This window comes from Pagrus pagrus, assembly GCF_965226575.1.
Source record: "Pagrus pagrus genome assembly, chromosome: 21".
In the NCBI taxonomy this organism is placed as follows: domain Eukaryota; kingdom Metazoa; phylum Chordata; class Actinopteri; order Spariformes; family Sparidae; genus Pagrus; species Pagrus pagrus.
The window spans coordinates 13,098,671-13,120,692 of NC_140208.1; the positions used below are offsets into that span (position 1 = coordinate 13,098,671).

Sequence of the window (22,022 nt, forward strand, 5' to 3'; positions counted from 1 at the left end):
GAGCCGTCCAGTGTTATTTGGGGAAACAATTTACTTTAGAATGAGTTATGTAACAATTATAAACCAAACCATCAACAAAATGAAGGAAAATATACATGTGTCTGCAATGTGCGCAAGAATACACTAGGCCTTTTACTTCCACAGCTTCTTGATCGACATGTTCTTCTCGCTGTCTTTCTGCATCACCTGGCGAAGAGAACACAACAGTCTTAATACGCATGTGCTCGTAGAAACATCCATTTAAATATGAGGTGAGTTTGGTTTCAATCTACTCGTGACAAGGATTTCTAAGTAGGCGGTCACACAAACCTTTGCCACAGCCATCTCAAAGTCCTCCTGGGTGACATGAACTCTCCTCTCTCTCAGAGCGTACATCCCTGCCTCTGTGCAAACACCCTGAAAATACACAAGAACATTAAATAAAGCCCAGCTGTGTGCTGCCTTCATTTGCCCCATTGCCACAGTTTAGCGTGCCAATTCTCACCTTAACCTCAGCACCAGAAGCTCCAGGCATCAGCTCTGCGATCTTCCTCAGATTAATGCCACGTGTCAGGTTCATCTTCCTGGAGTGGATCTTCAGGATGTCCAGACGGGCCTAGTGGTGCAGAGTTGAGATACGCTCAGATACAACAAGAATTAAACCCCTAAGAGGGTATTTGTTTGTGTTAACAGTAAGTGCCTACCTCTTCATTTGGAGGGGGAAACTCGATCTTCCTGTCGATTCTGCCTGGCCTGAGCAGAGCCGAGTCCAGGATGTCAATACGGTTGGTGGCCATGATGACCTGAGAGAGAAAGTGAACTTTAGTCGACTTAAAACAAGACGATTGATATTGACATTAATTAGAGTACTTGGTTAATAAAAAAATAAAAAAATACATATGAATATGTGCTTTCATACTGGTCAACAGTTAAAAGAAACACTATTTTAAATAGTAATTATTAAGTCCTTTATACCCACAGCAGTCAATGTATATTGTCTCTATGTATATTTTACCAGTTGTTTATATTAACTTTAATTGTATTTTTAATCATTTAAATCTTGCTCATTTTGATGCCAGAAGACAAACAAATATGACAACAGGATTGTTTCATTTTAAATATTAAAAGATTTTTGTTTTACATGACTTAAAGATGACGCAGATAATCAAGCAGTTATCATGAGCTATATTCACTATATTCCTAATTTTTAAAACAGAACTGTTCGAATTAAGCATTTTCAAAACATTAAAGACCATACACACCTCGAAAGTAAACCAAAGAGTAACCAATGACACACAATGCACACTTTAAACTACATTTAGGCATAAATAATAAGGATTCAGATAACTGTGTTGTAACACATACCAGTGTATTCTTATTTTAGTATATAAATACCTTGATGTTCTTGGTGGCCTCGAAGCCGTCCAGCTGGTTGAGCAGCTCCAGCATCGTCCTCTGCACCTCGCTGTCACCACCCGAGCCGCCCTCCAGACGGGACGAGCCAATGGAGTCGATCTCGTCCATGAAGATGATGGAGGGAGCGTGTTCTCTAGCCATGACGAAGAGCTCACGCACCATACGGGCACCTGGTGCAACAGAGAGGAGATTCAGGGTTATACAAGCCATTTAGAAATTAGACAACAATATTCAGAAGAGAAAGAAGGCGCTCACCCTCTCCGATGAACTTCTGGACCAGCTCAGAGCCGGACACCCTGATGAAGGTGCAGTCAGTGTGGTGGGCCACAGCTCTGGCCAGCAGGGTTTTCCCTGTACCCGGGGGACCGTACAGCAGCACGCCCTGTGCACATTCAAAGCATGAATCAGAATGAATGACACAGAATCAGAACCGTCTGTACACTGACAGATGGAGATAACATGTGACTAGAGCTGCAACAGTTAACTGACTGTCAGAAAATTCTCAGCAAAATTTGAGCAATCTATTAATCAGTTCAGTCACTTCAAAAGCAACAATGATAGAACTTAACCGGGTCCTTTTTTTCCCCCGAATGTGTTGAATTGCTGCCATTGTCTGTTTTATATCATTGAAACTGATCATTCTTCAGTTTTAGAAATTGTTTGGATGAAACAAGACATTTGAAACAACCAACTCAGGCTCTAGGATATTGTGGTGCACACTTTTTCACAATATTTTTCTGTTTTATGGACCAAACGATTAATTGAGAGGATCAGAAGACTAATCGATAACCTCTCCTTAAAGAGAGGATCGGCCCTCTTGTCAATCACCCACCTTGGGCTGTGCAATGCCTAAAGCCTCAAACAGCTCCGGGTGCTTGACAGGCAGCTCGATCACTTCCTTGATCTCCTTGATCTGTTTATCCAGGCCGCCAATCATTTCATAGGTGGAGTCCGGCACCTTCTCCACCATCATGAGGGACACCAGAGGGTCCACCTTGTTGGGCAGGATCTTGTGCAGGGTGTAGCTGTCATTACGAAGGGCCACACGGCAATTTGGAGTCACCTGGGGGAGAAGTGGTACAGGGATGATGAACACTTCAGGTTCATGCAATCCTTCTTTATCTGAATTACTGACTGTACAAAGGGGCAAAAATGACTCGTTTGACTTGCTGTTCAGTCTTGAGCTATAGCAGTTACAAGTGAAAGGCATAATGTTTGTTTGGTGAGTGTTTTGTTGCGTTACTGTAAAGATAAGCATTGGAAAAACTATTTGTAAGAGTTGATTTGAAACCACTATTAAAATGACAGCATCTACTATACTTACATCGTTGATGTCAATGTTCTTGTCCACATCCACCACAAATTTTCCTTCTGGATGCACCTGATAATGACAAAGGGGCGTATTAATTTAAACTGTAGACTAGCAATCTAAATATAGTGTGCGACAAAGTACAGGGCATACCTTGACCAGCACTTTCTTTTTGTCCATGACCCTAACCACCTCTCCTACGTAGGACCCCTGCTCCTGTAGTAGCTGCAGCTCCTCACGAAGGAGGCGCACTGAAAGACAAAAAGTACAACTTGTGACATTTTCTCCCATGAAAAAGTTTATATGACAGAATGAGATACATAAAATGCGATTTTTAAAAATACTCTGATGTTGTGGTAATGAAAGTTTACCTTTGGCGTTGAGCTCATTCCTCTGTGCCTGCAGACGTCTGAGATTCTGGCTCTTATCGTTCACTGTCAACTGTTGAGAAAACAGTGGTTCAGGATTGACAGCCAAGGAGATGTTGTGCAATCTGACACAAATGCCTCCATGAGCTTAAGCAGATTATTATTTTCTTACCTGCAACTCTTCTATCTTTGACAAGTAGTACTGCCGGAGTCCTGAGCCACCTTTACTCTCCCCCATCTCCATCTGTCAAAGAAAAAATGACCATCAGACCATCACATAGTTCTACTACTGTCTTCAAAATTCATGCTTTGTCCCAAACACAAACGATATCAAATGTAAGCCATTACTAAACTACTGTTAATTTGATTTATTTATGTGGGTCGATTATACGTCATTAATTAGTAGACCAAGTCATTTCAACATAAATGTTAATGCCAATTTGAGTTAACCACGTAAATGTAATTAGTATCTGTGAAAGGTGACAGGCAACTCATTGAGCCTGGTTGGACAAACTAAAAGGTATTTTAAGTCAGCAAGATACTGTCGTCCAAAACCAGTTTGTGCAACAATACAAAAATACAGTGGGCTGAAAGTTAACGTTACCTGCGTCTTCATAAAATACAGTTACTCAGCTAGTTTATCTGCTAACTAACATTAACGTAAGCTAGCCTTAGCTAACGTTAACCAATACCGAGATAAATGGGCTCACACTTGGTCATCCTCACTATTAGTTATTTAAAGTTGCATTTTCACTCGACATATATTCAAAACTCATAAATAGAGACGGTTGTTGCCAATGTAAAGCTGCCAGTCATTCAGAGCAGCTAGCTCAAGCTAGCTATACGTACAATTGACAGTGAGCCTTAGCTTAGCTTGGTTAGCTACAATGAGACAGCAAACCGGCAGCATACTTCACAGTTATTGTTTTGAATGAAGAGACATTTCATTATTTACACCACAGTCGCACAATAGTTAAATCTCGCTGATATTAAGAAGCCAGTCAACTCAAAGCGTACTTGTAACGTTTCTTTGATAATACAACAATTAAACCAACAAAACTAGAGAAAAATATACACCTACATGATCAATTCCGTCCACCTCCATGTTGGAATTTTCTGCTTCCGCTTGAGGAGAGGCGCACTTCCGGAAGATCTCTTCTTCGGGGTATTTTTATAAAATACATGCGCACATCGCCACCTACCGTCCGTGTTTAACAAGTACACATTATTTTTCACTCCCAGCCGTTAAACCTGTTGGTTGGCTCTCAAAACTGTTATCATACAATTATCCTAAGTCCTTGTAATGCTTTTAATGCTTTCTGAGTTTTAAAGCTCAGTTTATTCGGACAAATGCATGTCAACAAATGTAAATGGAGCATTAACCTTTGGTCACATTCTTGCTTTGTACCATTATCACCTTACAAGCTGCAGCTCAGCGTTTTGAGCAGTGCAGGATGTATTTGTTTAGGCCGTTATATACACGTCTAAGCTGTTAAGAGACAGGTAAGACCGGCCACACCAGGAGCTCTCCAACCAGCCCTAACATGCACACTCATGCCATGACTGCAACTTACCATACAGCTGCGGGTGTACACGACAGTAAAGGGTGCAAAAATAGACCTTTAACCATTAACTGTAATGATAAAACCATTGGCAAAATGTTTGTTTTAAATAAAATACGTTCCTTTTTTAGAATGGGTTCCGTATTGTGAAAAAAACCAAACATCATAGGCTAAAGTATATTTATTGTTAAAAAAAAATCCTCCAAATGTATAAAAGATAAAGGCCTTTGATTGATACACAACATGCAAACATTTAACAAAGAGGCTGTACAAAAAATATTTGTACACACAACATTTCTCAAATTATAAGTGCCTTCATCACAAAACAAGTTTTGGCACAACACTACCTGTTAACATGGAATGTTTTATGAAGAAATTCAGATCATCTCATGCAAAAACCCATAACAGAACAGCATTTCAGTGAAACTAGAAACTGTACACAACTATTCGGTGCATTGTTTAGATGAAACACTACAACTGCATTCCTATTTTATTAATACCAGGTATGGACCCTCCAATCCAAAGAGCCCAGCACAGTTCCTTTTCCTGGCATTTAAACGATGAAGACCCCTAACCCAATAAAAAATGAAAACAGCATGTAAACATTCAAGAAGTACAAAAAAAAAGCTGCTGCATTGCCGCTGGACACAGTGGACTCTTGTCCTTGTACAAAAAAGAAGCAAATTATTTTCCCAAAGTATAGCTTTCCTGGCAATCCTGTATTCTTACATAGTAAAGAAAGGTTTAATTTCAAATGACAAATCCATCAATATAAAAACAAACAGCACCGAAACCTGTAAAATTATTCTTTTTACGAGCTTCCATCAGTTGAGACATCTCAAGGATTCAAACATTTTGTTGAATACAACCCACACTTTCTCACTGCATTTTGAAATAAAAATATATGTATTTCTGGTGTAAAATGTTTAGATATGTATATATATTTTGGCATGAATTTACTTATACCATGCCTCCCGGTTCTTGTTTTATTGAGATGTTACCAGACATCAGGTACTGTTGCATAAGATTATGGCTTTCAACTGCAAAGGTAAACATGACGGTGAAAAACACCTCGACAGCACCGATGCTTAAAGTCTTTTAAGCATATTGTACCATAAACAAAAAAATATTGCAAAAACAAGGCAAAGATTATTGAACCGGCTCAAAATGACACGGCAAACATATTATTAAAGACACATTAATCATCACTTTGGTCCCATATACTTTGTAGATTTTTGAATTATAATCTACGAGACAGAAAAGATATGTATCCCGCTTAGAAGCTGGTACATCATACAATGTCGGTGTCGATGGCTTTTTGAACATTTAAGCTGCAACGTTAGCTTAAGTTGGCTGTGGAATGTTTTAGGTGAGTCGGATGCCCAACACCTGCTCCAACTCTTGTCTTCTCTGCTGCACCTGAAACAAACACAGTCGCATATTAACAAAACTACAAAACAATCTCCTTAAACTTAAACACGTGCATTGTGAAGCAGCGCATTAGGCTCTTTACCTTGGAGTAAACGTATCTGCCCACTGCCTCTGGTACCCAGGCCCCCTGGTAGAAATCGGCCCTCCTCTCCTCCTCGGGGTTTCCTGTCACATCTGTCATCAACTGGTGGAAAAGAAATGTATCACTGAGCACGAGGAACCACAATTTCTTGAATACAGAAAACCTTTTCATTCCCAAATGCCTTAATTATGTGTTACAGAGTGACTCATACATTGTTGATTTACTTTGGCAGTACTGACAGAGGGTTGATGCTTTATTGATTTAATTAGTTTGTCCAGGCATGGGAGTCTGTCCATTGAAGCAAACAATGCTGTAAAATTAGCTCACTATTGACTTTGCTTCGGAGCTCTGTTTTAATATAAGCGAAAGCAATTAAGGTCTTTGCTGGCTGTATTTCAGAGCATGTTTTTAATTAAATATTAGCACAGATATGCTGGGCAATGAATCTACCCCTGAAATAATTATCCAAAAGCAATAAAACCGCTTATTTCTCAAAATATGTGAACAAAAACCAACATCTCATAGGGTTGTCAAGTATAGGAGAAGAAAGTAAACACATAGTGTGCAAGACTGGTGGTGAAACAGGTGCAGGAAGTTAGTGGTGAATCAAAGATTTACCTTCAGATCTCTGCTTTGAGACTTGAGCCAGTCCTGGATGAAGTCCTGTGGATTATTGCTGAAGCTCAACATAAAGTCTCTCTCAGTCTTCAGCTGGTTGATGTACTCAATCGTCTCATGAATCTGCAGTGAACACAACCAGCAGAGTTTTTCACTATATATTACCATTACACTAAAAGAGGTGCAGGCATTTGTGACCGGCTGACGGGCCTTACCTTCATCTCCAGCGCAGCGATCTCCTGTTGGTTGGTCGTGGAGGACAGGAAGCTGTTCATTTGGCCCTTCAGTGGGTCGTCCACCTCCACATCGATGTCATAGCACGCCGTCTTCTTCTGATCGGTGGGATCCACACTGCTCAGGAGACAAAGACAGCGACACACTAAAGTCGGATTGTAATCAGGGAGGAAGAGATGCCCCAAATCTTAAAGATGAGGAAATAAAATCAGCTTTTGTTCGCTCATACAGTATGAATGCATTGTGGTTAAAAAGGATAGGTTGTGAGCAAAAACTGAAATCCTTCTAAATATTTGAGGAACAGACACGTAACACATGTACAAACACAGAAAGAGGAACAAGGATCCACACTCCCCTACCTAATCATGTGATTGATAATGATGGGGTCGGGGTGCTGCAGCAGGCCCGCCAGTTTCATGGGAATCTCGGAGAATCTCATGCGAGGACAGCCAAAGATCTGAGGAGCATTTAGTTAGAAAACAGAAGTTTCACATGCCAAAGGTCTCTCCACACACACATCTGAGATCCTATACAGTCAGTGCATACCTCGTAAAAAATTTGAAGCTACAAATGATTAATTTGACGGTATAAATGAATAATTTAGAGAAACAAATTAGGTAGTTATATGCATGATTGTAATCCTGAAATTAATAATGCATTCCCTTAAATTACAAATCATTTTAATTCCTGTAAAAACGATAGTATTTCTGTCTTCTCGCTGTATGAGTTGGTTATTAAACTGCTCCAAACTGCACATTTGATATAAGACAAAGACAAAGTGATTTATAAGCATTTTCTTCTTTCAGAGCAACACTTTGAAATGTATGCGTTAAGTGGTGAGCTTGCATTCAGCTGCTTGGCGTAGCCTTAAACCATCCATTACCTGTCTGAAGTATCGGTTGCAGTTGATGTACTCCTTCTCGTGACTATCCTGCAGCTTGTTGTTCTTGATGTAGAGCCAAAGGGCTTGCATGATGCTGGCCCGCGTCTGCGTGTGCACGCCCAGAAGACGAGCCAACCGAGGGTCCAGTTTGTACTGAGGAGGCTGAAGGAAAAAAGTAGTATTGTATCAAAGAGAGTCATGTTTGAAAAGGCAGAGAGGTCATACAACTGTTTGCAAAATGGTGACCGAGCAAATGGGTGGTACCTGGTGATCGAGCATGAGCAGAAGGGTGCATTTAACGTTCACGTCGCCGGGCCTTTTGACCTGGAAACCGTCGGTCTCCTGAGTGGTGGGCATTCTGTGCCACTGAAAGATAACAGAGAAGTAAGACTAGTTGGTTAAACATTGCTATGCTCACTAGTCGGCACCAGGAATACAAGTCAGTTGAACTTATTACTATTGGTTTTATTAATGTACACATTTAAATAAAATATGGACATATTTTGCACTGAAATGTCCTCACTCTGTCACTGTCTTCACTGTCAAATGAGTCTTTATAAAAAGAAATGCACATCTGTTTCAAATAGGTGCAACACCACTTAACTGCTGCGTCTAAGGTGTATTTATATATTTTGCTGAGCTATTGTGTTTCACCCCATGAAAATGCAATTGTAATTATCAGGTGCAATTCCTACCTAGTTTTTGTTACATTGATTATTGTTTCCAATTTAAGTTTTTATAGATCCATTTATCTTGATGACTGTTTTCTGGGTGTTACTTTTAGATTAGTTGACTAGTCTATGATTAAACTTCTTTTAAACATCCCCAGTTCAGTGGCAGTTTTATGAACGCGTACCTGTGTGTTCACAGGTCTTGGGGAGTACAGCTGCATATGTGAAAAAGAAGTATACAGCCTTTTGCGGCTCCGGTGGAAGCTGCCTCTAGTGGTGTCACTCAGTGGCTTAGTTGCATTGTGGGTAATGTAGGTGCCAGGTTTTGAAAGCAGTCCACTGGTTGAACATTGCACTCCTATGACACTGCTGGACTCATTATGGACAATTTAATGACTAAAATTAATACAGTAGAACCAGAGATATCACCTTTTTTACTGCACACATTCTTCTTCTTTTTAAAACCTGGTGCATACATTACCCACAATGCATTTTGCAACTGAATGACATCACTGGAGGCACTTTATTAGATTACATGCAGTAAAAAAAGGCTTGATACTACCTTTTTTTTTAACATGTGCAACAGTACTCCCCAGTTAGTTTCTGTGTGTGAGACACTCAGTTATGTAAATTGGACTCTTGACCAATGCAAAAACCTTTTTAATGTTAGACTAATATTTATAAAGGGCTGGTTTAACCCTGTATGTGGGATGAATTCAAGCATAAGTCACAGTGGGTTGGACGAAACATGGCGGGATATCTTCCAGCCTCCCCAGGATTGGTTCCAAAAGTTTGAATGATTCCAGCTGAACCTCCCCGTCTGACCATGGCTGAGAAAAATGTTCTCAGGCTGGTGAACCAACAGCAGTCTCAGAACTTTTCGGGGTCCGTGCGCCTACAATGTGTGGTTTCATCAGATGCCTTTAAAATGATGTCATACCTCGACTAAGTGGTTGTCAGGTCCATAGAGCTCCTTGTCGAGCTCAATCACCAGGCTTTTGAAGAAAGATGAGAACTTCTTCTTTTGCTTGCCAGGCTAGGGATACAAAAAGAAAGAGAGTAAGAACATTTGTATCCATCTATGTCTTCTTATTGTGCTGTGTCAGTCTGTACAGCTGCATTGTTTAGCTCTGACCACATCGGGGGTGGTGAAAGCACAAAATTGTAGACAACTAGAAAAAGCTGTCTCACCCCCGCCCTCTCCCCAGCCCTGACAAAGTCTGTTTGCACAACATGACCCCCTTCACTCCTTCCCTCACATCCCTTTTCTTTTTCTGTTACTCCATGCAACACTCCTACGCATGCCTAAACCAATGAGCCGTGGGTGGGGGGGATCCAAAAAAAAAGAAAAATCCTCCTTCATGTGGCCCCGGATGACACAACGATTGGAGCTGAATTGATGGAGGGAGGGGAGGCATGTCAGCTCATGGTATGTAACGGCCAGTGGTTTCAATTCCTCGTTTCAAAAGAGAACATGAGCATGTGTGTGTGTGTGTGTGTGTGTGTGTGTGTGTGGAGTTGCGGGGTGGAGTGAGGAGAGCTGTAAACACACATCTGGTTGCGTGGTCTGAGCCAAGGACACAGGCCAACCAGAGCTGAGTGACTGGAAGTTTTCAGAAACACAATAACAGAGACTGAATTACTGGAGTCAGACCACACTGGGCCGATGGTGCAACAGAGCGAGGAGACTCAAACGTTAACTCGAGCGTTCACTTACTTCCTCCAGAAGTTTGCCCTCTACTCTGAGTTCCCACGAGGACACCTTCTCCGCCTCCTCGCCCTCAGGCTTGCTGGGGGTGTACGTGTTGGAAATGTAGATCCTGAGCTTGCGTTTTTGCTGTGTCAGAGAGATGAAGAAGCAGATATATCAGGAATTCCAGTTAAAACAAAAAAAAAACTAAAACCATAAAAAATGTTTTTATCTATTTGGCAAGCACATTTTAAAAATGTACTTTGTAACTGGTGGAAACAGCTCCTCAACAAAACACTGAAGTCATAGAAGACTATTTAAAGTTAACTTAAGATATTGATGAAATCAAACTCCACCTTTAATACCATTTAAATTCTCTCTATTTAAGGTTTTATATTTTATGTGCAGCCGGGGGAGCTGGGAACTCGAACCAGCGACCCTCTGATTACTGGACGACCTACTCCAACTCCCTGAGTCCCAGCCGCCCCAACAGTCTATGGATGAGTGCTTCCCAACCCCGAAGCATGTCCATTACCAACTCTGAGGTTAAATATCCTTTGTTATAATAACATTAGCACCACAGAGGCAGGCTTGGCAGATTTTTTTCTTTGACTGAAAGTACCTAAGTGAAAATGAATACTGTACAAATATTCTCTCATTTCATACAATGACAGATAGGGATGGGAATTGAGAACCAGTCCCAAATTACAGAGCGGTTAAACATTGGGGCCTTTGCTCTGCTTCTACACTGTGTTTTGACCCAGAGATAATAAAACAGCTACGTTGATGCAAAAAACCTGTGTAGGCCGATTTTCTACCACACAGAAAGTTCATGAGGAATCAATGAGAGAACCTTATCAATTCCCGTTGCTACTGCAAACTGAACATTTCCTACTTCTTTAAAACATGGAGTGGCTTTTATTGTGAAGACATTACAGGAAACTCAATATTTTCATCAAAGAGGTTGGTACTAACCATAATTGTTTGTCAAAAATGTTTCTAAAAACAAAAACAGCCACAGTTGGCTGTTAGATGAAGAGTTTTGACAGGCTGCACACGTCCAACTTCTTAGAAAACTACTACAGGGGATAGTGGAAAACTACTGGAAATCAGACTGCGGTTGCAATTATTTCTGACTGACTTCTTTATTAAAACAATGTGAGTTTGTTTTGCCGAACTGTAAACGGATGTGCTAGTTTGTCTTTTGATGTATTCTGAAAAAAGAAGCAGCTCAAAGACTGTTTGCTGTTGTATTAAATGGCCCTTTGTTGCTACCTCCAGTAACCATGGGTGTGGCCAAATTAACCCGGACTGAAATCTTAAGGATTATAATATTACATTTGTGATGAGTCAGCCTGATTCTTAAAATATCCTTTCATTAGTTGAAAATCTGAAAATCATGAAGAGATACCATAATGGGCTTCTTGATGGCTTCCTGGATCTCCATACGCTTTCGTGCGATGGTCTGATCCAACTTCCTCTCAAAGGCCAAGAGATCCATGTAGGCCTGGGACTCTGGGACCAGGTCCCGGATCTAAAGAGCCAACAGCCGGACATGAACATTAAGGGAATACAGCCAAGCGTAAGCAAACTGGGTCCATCTTAATTGTGATGCAAAACCTTCTTACCCTCTGTGGGAGAACCTTGTCAGCCATCTTACGTCTTTTGGCCCTAAAGCACATAGAAAAGTTAATATATACAAGATGTTTTTCAAAGTACTACATGTTCATTTGCCAAAAACAAAGGAACACACACATGAATTTCCTAGATTAAACATTAAATTCCCTAAAACATAAACAGTCTATCGGCTACTTAATCAGACATGGACAATCTGTACTAAGTACAAATATTATTTCATCATGAAGAATTTGGCCTTTTAGACAGTCATTAACTAATTTGCAAGGAACTGACTGCAAACTGACATATGCAAGATTCATAGAAAGACCTCATTCACCTCCTTTTACTATAAATCATTTGCAAAAACTAAGTGCGATAACAAATTCTTGGCCAGCGCTCCCCCGAATGAGCACCTCAGGCACCCACTTATCACCGCTGCAGACTTCATAAGAACTGTTTTGTTTCTTTAATTAAATTACACAGTCCCCCCTCATTATGACTAAATTTAACTCCGAGCTCTTTCATGGTAATCTAGGAAGTTGCTTCAAGCCCTGTGCCTCACTAATCCTCCTATACTGAGAATGTTGTTATGAGATAACCCTTAAAAGACAAGAGCGTCATTGTGGAAGAGGCTGAACACGCTGCCTCACATCACGGCTCGCCACATTTATGAGCGTGGCATCACCAAGTAGTTTGAAGTCAAAAATACCAACTCGTGTGTGCTGCTTTGTAAGCAGAGGCCGGTCATGAGATACTCCGATCCTCGTGTCTGTGTGATCTGAGCTGTGCTTTTAACAGCACAGTAAACAGACTGCTGAGAGAAAAGAGTGGTGTTATACTGTTAAGAGATACAACAGGGAAAATTACCACTGAATTCATAATGAGACTACAATGAGGTATAGCACTGGATATAATTATGTTCATTTAGCATCTTTTAAGTAAACAAAAGTTCAAAAAAAGAAGCCTCTCTTGTTGTATGAATGAACCTGTGTTGTGATGAAGATGGAAAAACACCCACTTTCATAATGAGATGTTCCTTTTAAACACGACATATAAATGATTTTCATGAACCCTTCTCTGGAATCATGAAATCATAAAAATCAAGTAAATCTTCAGTATCTAACTGTTTGACCCGGCCATGCCTTTACAACAGTTATTCGTTTATGTCATTAAAAGTAAATAAGAATTAGGTTTTGTGTCTCAAAATTTTCAAAAAAGAAGCAAATGTGTGCATAAAAATTGAAAAAATTCTAAAGAATAACTCATTTTCAAGAGTCACTTAATAACTGATTAATTAAGTCATTTAATAAATGAAATGCAGCAGATTTTTAAACATGCGGATTTCCTGCTTTTCTCCGTTTGAAATGATCACAGTTTGAATGTATTAGTTTTGGACTGCTGTCAAATGTCACCTTGGAATATTTGGAAATTGCAATTTTTCACATATTTTCATATTTTTTCAAGCAAATATGTCAAACATTTGCTAGTTCCAGCTCCTTAAATGTAAGGATTTGCTGTATTTCTTTGTTATCAGTGATACTTATAGTCTTTGGGTTTTGGATTGTTGGTTAGACAAATGAAGAAACTCCAAGATGCCGTTTTGGGCTCTGGGAAATTGTGATGAGGATTTTTTCCAACTCTTTGACTTAATGATTAATCAATTTGTAGTAAAAAAATAATCAGCAGGTTAATTCATAATGAATGAATAATCATTAGTTGAGCCCTACAGAGGTTGAACAATGAAAATAATTGTTAGCTCTACTTGTCAGTATCTCAGGCGGTGCTATTCCCTGATTTGGCCCCAGGCTGTCTTGGTCAATCAGCCCTGGCATTATTCCTCTCACACAAACACTCTCACTTCTCCACAGTTTACCCTCGCCTGAGGCCTCCCAGCGCCTCTTGCTGCTGCTGTTGGTGCTGATGAAGGAACCGCTTCCTTGAGGCGTCCATGCCTGGAGGCCCCATGCCTGGCCGCATGGGCATGTTCCCACCACCGTAAGAGGGACCAGGCAGCTGACCCCCCATTGACCCCATGGGGCCCCCCACTCTGTTGGGTGGCATCCCCGAGCGCTGGAGAAAAGAAGGTTCATAAGAATGAAGTGAAAAGACGCTCCTCAGACCTGTGGACTTCTTCCTTTCTAGTACTTACTATTATTAGATCAAACTGTGGTTTTTAAAATGAGAATGTTTGCTCTGATAAAGATTTATCCTCCCAATGCAATGTGAGTATGACATCAACATTAAAACCAAAAAGATGACAGAAGGATAATAAGAAGGAGGATAGAAACAGGTTTTGGAAATTATTTCTGCGATGATTAATGAATAAAAACTGTGTCTGCACAATGCATAAAGCTGTGTGCTAAGTAGGAAGGTATTGCATTCTACTGTATTTGCGTTATGACAAAAAAATATATATAATATTTTGGAAAATTATAAAAAGGCTTTTGTTCAACCAAAGAAGAAACTTCCATTGCAGTCTATCGTGGGTTGACATCAACAGTAATACTTATTGTGAAATAACAGGAAACGGTTATATTTTCTGAGATTGTTATCAGAGGCATACTTACTGTGTGTACCATAAATTATAATACTAGTCACAGTCAACAGGAGGAACAATAAATAAATGGTGTGTACATGTGCAGCATGTTCAGAATTAAGTACAGAGGAATTCAAATATAATTTGGTAAAAATGTAATGTTTTTTAATTGTGATGTCTTACATTGAGAGTGTTTATCTTGTTTTACAGTACAGGTATAGTCTGAAATAAAGCAAATTGAACTGATTCATTAACATTTTCCACCTTAACACTGCTGGTTACTTTGCTCGGGTATAATATTTATGTGACAAACATGAGCCAACTGTAAAAAGACCACATGGAGCTGCAGATGGAGGCAAAACTGGGATAACATATGCAGGCTGAGCTCTGACAGATGGTGGTGATGATAAACTTACTTTTGTTTTCAGGGTAACTGACAGGGCGGTGAGGGCAGCCACGTGATTTCACTTCCACACATGCACTTAACATTTTTCTATGAGCTTCACTAAATTGAATTAAAGATCCAAATATTTATAAAAGGTAGCCTACATGGTGATTAATCACAATATAGGGCATTACTAAAAATGTTACACTCGATTAATTTCCTACCTTTTTCAAATGCGGAAGTACTGCCCACACCTTGATATGTTCAGAATAAAAATCGCTTTAAGGTTATTCTCACTTTGATATCTGTCATGTGACTGTCTTCAGCTGAATACTGTCGTTTAAACACAACTTTAAGATGATCCAAAGTTTAACATAAACTTGAAGAAGCCACAGTAAAGTTAGATTCACTCAGCGTTGACCTCACCTTTCACTCAGTGACAGGTTTCCACGTTTAATAGAGAGAAATGAGGGAGAAAACCAACCTGTGGGTACTGGGGAGCGTTGTTCATGCTGCGGGAGTACCCCCCCGGAGGTTGAGACATGCCAGGGATCCTCATGCCCGGAGAATGCCCAACACTCATGGGGTGCACGTTCGGATTCATCGGCGGACCCGTGAAGCTTCCCCTTGATGCCATCTTCAAGATCCACAAGTTGTTAAAAGTGACAGAAACTTCAACCGGAGTTCGGAGTTGCGACTACAAGTCTGGAAAAGCTGCTGAATGGACGTCACTGGTACAAGTGAGGAAGCGGCTAACTGGCGGGCGGCAGTTAGTTTGAGTGAGGTGGGCTCAGGTTTGACAGCAGGCACACTGTCAACAAAAAGCTAGCTAATGTTAGCTCGTTTCCTATCCGTTCAAGTTCCGGGATTTGCTTCTGCCTACAACTGCTCGGTTTGTTTTGGACTGCGACTGGTGGCTGTTGTTTGTCAGCCCCTCCTCTTGTTCTCAAGTCTTAGCATCGCTAACTACAAGCTAATTAACTGTGACGCTAATGAAAAAAAACATGATAACGCCCGACTTGCGACAAACCGAGAGTCTGAAGCGGCACCGAGTCTTCTTCTAACTGCCTACACACACAGTGCAAGATGTTGCCTTCGAGGGTGTCGGAAATTTTTATGTAACAATATTCGTCGCACATTAAGGGTTAATTTAACACATTACAATGATACTTTTCCTGAAATTACGTGTTTTAGTTTTGTATTTCATTAAACCATGCTCCTAAGACTTGACATTCAAGCTCATATTCCTCCTTTTGCCATGTGTGTCACTACATCCAAACTTCCTGTAATTAGTAACACAATACCAGTTGAATGTTAAAAAAAATGTGCTGACCTCAAAGCATCCCTTGATCAAAGTGTTTAGCAAAAAACACAAAGAAACTAATGTTGATACTCCTTACAAGCAAAACTGTAGCATTCAAAATCCAACGTGGACTTCTGTGATTAATCACATGATTAGGTTATCAATACTGGGAACCACTTGTTTTTATCTTTAACAATGCATAATATTTCATAAACTTCAATAAATCAATGTTTTTAATGTGAAATCTTAATCTGAATAAAAATAATTGCAATTACAGCTGTCAAATACATGTAGTGGAGCATGAAGCATAACATTTAAATACCATAGTAAAAGTAACTGTACTTCGGCCCATTTTCAGTAAATTAACTTCTTTCCAACGTTTGTTCTCAACCTTTTTAATCTGATAATCTGGGATTTTTAACTCAAAACTAGCTATTTTTCTGGTTTTCATCATTTTTTAATTCAACTGGTGTAAAAGGGCTTATACACACACACACACACACCTGAGCATCAACTTGATTTTTCTTGTCCAAGACAGGGTTTTTGTTGTCTCAAATGCCCTCATTATATATTATATGATAACTGACACATGCAGCCATGTCAGAGCTCAGATGACGGAGTATAGGAGTAGCATATGAAGGCAGCATAAGTGTCATCTCTGAGGACTTCAGGCAGGACGCTTTGATAAAAACTATGTTGTTTGCGTCTCCTAATTTCCTGAGAATAAGATCTACCGCAGCACATTACTGATAAGAAAAACATTTGCAAGGAAATGTTTTTCTCATTATTAGAATATTCAAAGCTGAATCATCTCCACCCCTCTTCATCTGACCAACAGCCTCCCCTGTTGGTCATTTGGTTTTTCCTCACAGGTACTTGAGAGTTATATCTTTCTCTCCGATCAAAATCCCCAAAAGTTCCAAGCGAACACGAGGCACAACGACAGGTAACAAATCATTTATTATGCTAGACAGATGAAACAAACTGAGCCATGATAGCAGCAATTCAACTATTGGAATATTTACACTATCACTTCACACCAAGGATATATGTAACCCTTTACAATGTAAACACATGATACAAAGACATTTTTGAATGCTAGAAAACAAGCCGATCTATCCACCAAAAATGAAACAAAACAAACCTGCTTTCTGCAGCAAATACCTGCTTGTACAATTGACTGAACATTTTTAAAACAAGTTTCCACAGGTGAATGACAAACTTCTTTCTCTCACACACACATACACACACACTGTTATTGTAATTCAACTGGAGAGCTATGAGCCTGACAGTGAATGTGAAAATAAAAAGACAAACCATTAGTAATGATTGTCTTTGACATTATTTTTTTTTTTTTTTCCAAAGAATGAGATTTTTAAAGGTGAGGAAATATAAGTACACCTAATGGCTAATCATTTCTGTATCTTAAAGAAACAACATACTGTACGTGCACACTTTCACTCTTCACACAGCTGCCTCTGCTCAGCCAGAATCTAACTCTGTGCAGTGAAATCATATACGGTGATATTCATTATTTTGGACTCCAGCAAAGAACTTCTGAAACAAAATGAATCACACAAAAAGGAAAATAAAATGAGTGTTGGTACGATGATTTTGTGAAAGAAAAAAAAAAAAACTGTCAAGTATACAGTGGGAGGTCTGGACTGCTTCTGCAGAGCAGCAAAACGCCATAAATGTCACCTATAACATCGACGTCCATTGATTTCACAACATAAACAACCAGGGGTGAAGTGTTATTGGTCTTCCCGTGTGTGTGCCTATCTGTGTGTGCGTGCACACAGGATGGTAGGAGAATGTGTGTTTGTGGCTGAGTGTGTTATTGAGGGAATGCCTCGTCTTTCATCAGCATGCGCGGGCTTTCCTGGTTGTCCATGCGACGTCTGGGACCCATCATGTCTGTGGGAATAAAGAGGACGCTGGATGTCAGAGATTTACTTCGCCAGAGTATTTAATTTGTTTCATATCTCTAATCAATGTATGGCATAAGGGAGTGGATGGATATTCAAGTCTTCAAGAGACTTGGATTATGCCAGTCGAGCTGGATGGAGCCATATTTTCTTTTCTTTTCAGTTGTTTCTTAGCGTTTTAAGTCCCTTTCTACTTCAGGTGTTTAGGAGAATACTGCAACGCTGTTTTGTTGTGAAGCTCCAGAAATGTTTTGTGTTTCACTCGACTTTCCATCCGCATGGGGGTGAGTAGGATAATGACTCAGATTTCATTTTTGGGTGAACTTATCCTTTAATATATTAACTGTATTGTAAGTGTAAGTATGTAAGTGTCATAAAAAACCTAATAATATAATAACATCCTGCTTATGCTCTAATGTAAACTTTTCTTATATCACAACCTAGAGCTTGTAGACTTAAGCAGCATCCTGATGTTAGGTTTTTAGGATTTCTGACTATTTTAATTTGGATTTTTCAAAAGTCTTCCATCCTGTTTGTGCACTTTAGCATACAAACATTAATACAAGCATGAAAGGATCAAAAATCAGGAATATTTTTCTTAAAACTGAACAGTGACAAGTATTTAAAGTACACACAGTACAGACTGAAGAGAAGACATCAAGACGATTAAAGGTGCAGTGTGTAGAATTTAGGGTTCTCTATTGGCAGACATGTTACATAATACTCACAGGGAGCGGTTCCTCTTTCACAGAGTCCGCCATGTTGCACCATCAAGTGTTTACAGTAGTTTTTCTTTTTTTTTGTGGCAACTGTAGGGTAGGGTGAGAGGTTGGGTAGTCTTGCACAGCCTGACCCGTCTCCACAGAAAGATCGGGTTGCACAGAAATGCTCTGGCTTGCTTGTATTTCTTTGAACCAATCACAATCATCTTGGGCGGCGCAAAGCCCAGGATGCTGTAACAGTGCCCCTGCAAAAATAGTGTCAGGGGGAAAATTGTTTTGGTGGAGTATTTTAATGTGTGGTGGAGGTGAGGCCTGGAGTTAAAATGACTGAATCCCCACAAAAGAAAAAAGGCAACAGCTGCTAGCTTGTTCATACCGTTAGCAACCAGGTTAGTGTTAGCTTAACTTTACATTTTCAGCGTGTAGGTTGCCGTTTCCAGAAGCGAAGGGCATTTTGAAAACACTAACATGCAGTTAGCAGAAGGGAGGAGAACGGCTGGCTTATACTAACAGTCTACATCCGATAAGTCAGACTAGTTCAGGGGTATTCAGTTGGTTGCCATCTACAACCTCGCTGCGAGGTTGATCCTTCACACTGGAGCTTTAAGCACTAATTTCCACTTACTGTTCTTATGCTTGAATGATTTGGATCTTCTGGGTGAGTTTGGATTCTGAGGTGGAAAAAGAAAATATATTTTGAGTTAAGTGGACAGATCAGACAAAAACCAGAATAATAAGTGATGGGGATAATGAAACTGTTTAATGCTCCCCGAGATTGTTATAATAATCGTTAGAGTTTGTGAAGTTTGATAAGTACCTTATCAGATTTCCTTTTCTTGGCTGTAAAAGAAAAGACATAAAGTTTCAGATTACATTAATTTTAGTTATGTCAAACTTCACTCGATCACGGTGAATAATCAGTGTCACTACAAAAAAAAGCAGCATCACTACATCACCTTTCTTTTCTGCCCCGTAAGACCAGTCATTATCATTGACGTCGTCGTTATCCTCTTGGTCACTCTCTGACTTGTTGTTGGTGTTGTTACCGGTGACTATTCTGTATAAGAGGGAAGAATAAGGCATGACACACACGCACAATGACTCAGCATTACTCACTGCAAATAACAGTTTGATTATAAGACAAATGCATTCTGACCTCAGATTGTTTTTCACGTTTTGTAACATTTATTTTGTGGAAAATGTGGGAAGGGATCATAGCGTCTGCAGTATATATAGCTAGAGAGTGTGATTACACCTCCACAGGCACGGACACTGTATATGTGCACTATAATCTTAGTCCCAGGATGCATTTTTTATGATCTTACAGGACAAAGAAAGAGTCCAAATCCAATTTAGGGAAGCAAATTTGCTTTGAGCTTAAATTGCTTTAGGGATTTGTCGGAGTTAGCTGTTTTCCTCTCATACCTGCGGTTGGCTATGCGGCTGCTGTTGCGACCCATCCCCAGGCATTTCTCCAGGTGAGGGGCAAAGCGTGACGCAGCAATGCTTCGGCTGCAGTTGGGACACACACACTCCTTGTTTTTCCACTGGTTGTACACCTGGCCAAACACATCCAAGCCTGGCTGGTCCACAATTTCTGGAAATGACAGGGAACAGTTAGGGAGTCTTGGTTTACAGAGATTTTACTGCCTGGATGTGCCCTTTTTCTATTATCTAGAGTCATTAAACAGACAGAAAATCTGATTTGACACTACCCCGAGGTAATGAAGTGTTGGCTGAAAACACCTAGTGCTCACCAAAGTCCCTCATGCTTTCTTGGTCCGTGTCATCCAGGAAAAAATAGCCCTGCTTGACGGCCCGGTGGACCTCGAAGCAAAGACCCAGGCATGCATCCTCCACCAGGTCAGACAGGATGTCCTGAGCTAGGCCCTGGCAGGGAAGAGAAAGGGGAAACAAGCAAGACAGTCAGCCCCTCTGTCTGCAGATACAATATGCACTCCCAAAGCCATTTGTACTGTTACCATCCTGTTACCTCCAGCTTGCTGTTGTCCAGGCTGGACATTGAAACCTCCTCCATTTTCATTTGCCAGAACTACCAGATGAGCCGACACTGCTGTGGTCATGCTGTAGCGCAGCAAGCATCGGCCAAAACAAGGGCTGCAGCAGGAGGGAAGCACACAGTTAACCAAACAGTCCCGTTTAACCAAATCAATGTAAATCTGCGGCGGACACTTGACGCCTCTTTGAACGTGATGCAGCTACTCACAACTGCACGTTGAACACTGCCGGGGGAGACACTTCCCACGTTTATAACCTGCGAATAACACCAAACACAAGAACATGGCGTTAGTGTTTTTTTTAAAAACAGCAGCCTGCCGGTCCGAGCTTTGCTGTCTAGTGAGAGTAGCTTAGCCAAAAGCCTGGTGAAGAAAACAAAGAGCGTGGCTATGAATAGGCTGGAGGAACTGAACATGCCAGGAGGTTACAAGAGAGGCGGTATCCTCCTCACCAGACCTCCAGGTTAGCTACGGCTAAAGCTAAGAGCTAAACATGTCAAATGTAGAGGCTAGGTTGAGTCAATAGCAACAATGTTAACGCATTTGTAGGTGACTGAGTGGTTGAATTATTACATTTGACCACAGCGAGGCTCGTCCGCGAACCCAACACCGCTGCTGCACTGCGGCTGTTCGCCTCTCGACCCCTCGTACGAACCCCGAAGACGACAAAAAAACACCCCCGTGTCCAGATTATACAGCCAATCCGCGAGAAACGCCGCAATCACGGCCAAGCAAATCGCTTTAATTGTGTTTATTTACCTATTTCGGCAGGCATCCATCTTTACATCACAGAGATCAGACAGGAGCAATCGATCGACGCACCGAGTTTCCACCGAGCGCTTCCTTTGCAGCAGCGCCGGGGCTTCTTGTCTCAGTCAGCTCCAGCGGAGTGCGTTTCACCCGGGACAGCATGTGACTGCGTGTTACCCCCCTCCACCCCCGTGCAATCAGGGGTTAAATCGGCCTTTTGTTTGGCTTTGAAGTATCATTATAAACCAGGGTATTTGTTTAAGAAATACCTGGTGTGGTAAGTATGGAAGCCCGATTCAGACAAAAAAAAAGGGAAAAGAAAAACTATGATTGATGACAAAATAGTCCCATAGTGAGTAATAATTATAAGATTAAAAGAAATATGATTAAAAAAAATCAACTAATCTCAGTTTTTAATCATATAATTCAAACTTTGTATCCCACAATTATTTATTATATCATAATTTTGTTTTTTTCATATCATAATTACCATTTTTGCAATTGTAAGTGTTATATCGTA

General features: G+C 40.5%; 3 protein-coding genes across 6 annotated transcripts; all 3 read right to left on the reverse strand.

Moving 5' to 3' along the window:
* Nucleotides 1-11: 11 nt before the first annotated feature.
* psmc5 (proteasome 26S subunit, ATPase 5) lies at nt 12-4,255 on the reverse strand. The gene is made up of 12 exons (XM_084342947.1): nt 4,154-4,255; nt 3,245-3,316; nt 3,076-3,145; nt 2,858-2,955; nt 2,720-2,776; nt 2,228-2,458; nt 1,651-1,777; nt 1,375-1,565; nt 684-782; nt 485-595; nt 310-396; nt 12-186 (listed from the first exon to the last, which is right to left on the reverse strand). The coding sequence occupies exons 1-12, from the start codon at nt 4,175-4,177 to the stop codon at nt 133-135; spliced, it is 1,221 nt and encodes a 406-aa protein (XP_084199073.1). The 5' UTR covers nt 4,178-4,255; the 3' UTR covers nt 12-132.
* A 545-nt stretch (nt 4,256-4,800) lies between these two features.
* smarcd2 (SWI/SNF related BAF chromatin remodeling complex subunit D2) lies at nt 4,801-15,851 on the reverse strand. 2 transcript variants are annotated; one of them, XM_084341881.1, is made up of 13 exons: nt 15,266-15,851; nt 13,734-13,930; nt 11,872-11,914; nt 11,655-11,777; nt 10,271-10,390; nt 9,494-9,589; nt 8,147-8,248; nt 7,883-8,044; nt 7,359-7,456; nt 6,981-7,116; nt 6,766-6,888; nt 6,148-6,249; nt 4,801-6,053 (listed from the first exon to the last, which is right to left on the reverse strand). In XM_084341881.1, the coding sequence occupies exons 1-13, from the start codon at nt 15,416-15,418 to the stop codon at nt 6,000-6,002; spliced, it is 1,509 nt and encodes a 502-aa protein (XP_084198007.1). In that variant the 5' UTR covers nt 15,419-15,851; the 3' UTR covers nt 4,801-5,999. The 2 variants fall into 2 exon arrangements, with proteins under 2 accessions (XP_084198007.1, XP_084198006.1); XM_084341880.1 differs by having other exon boundaries at nt 6,981-7,119.
* Nucleotides 15,852-17,025: 1,174 nt separating this feature from the next.
* atxn7l3b (ataxin 7 like 3b) lies at nt 17,026-21,725 on the reverse strand. 3 transcript variants are annotated; one of them, XM_084341887.1, is made up of 10 exons: nt 21,512-21,725; nt 20,962-21,009; nt 20,728-20,852; nt 20,492-20,624; nt 20,160-20,331; nt 19,691-19,791; nt 19,552-19,574; nt 19,360-19,405; nt 18,741-18,979; nt 17,026-18,001 (listed from the first exon to the last, which is right to left on the reverse strand). In XM_084341887.1, the coding sequence occupies exons 3-9, from the start codon at nt 20,776-20,778 to the stop codon at nt 18,783-18,785; spliced, it is 723 nt and encodes a 240-aa protein (XP_084198013.1). In that variant the 5' UTR covers nt 20,779-20,852; nt 20,962-21,009; nt 21,512-21,725; the 3' UTR covers nt 17,026-18,001; nt 18,741-18,782. The 3 variants fall into 3 exon arrangements, with proteins under 3 accessions (XP_084198013.1, XP_084198014.1, XP_084198015.1); XM_084341888.1 differs by lacking the exon at nt 21,512-21,725 and adding an exon at nt 21,326-21,473; XM_084341889.1 differs by lacking the exon at nt 18,741-18,979 and having other exon boundaries at nt 21,512-21,705.
* Between the last annotated feature and the right edge of the window lie 297 nt (nt 21,726-22,022).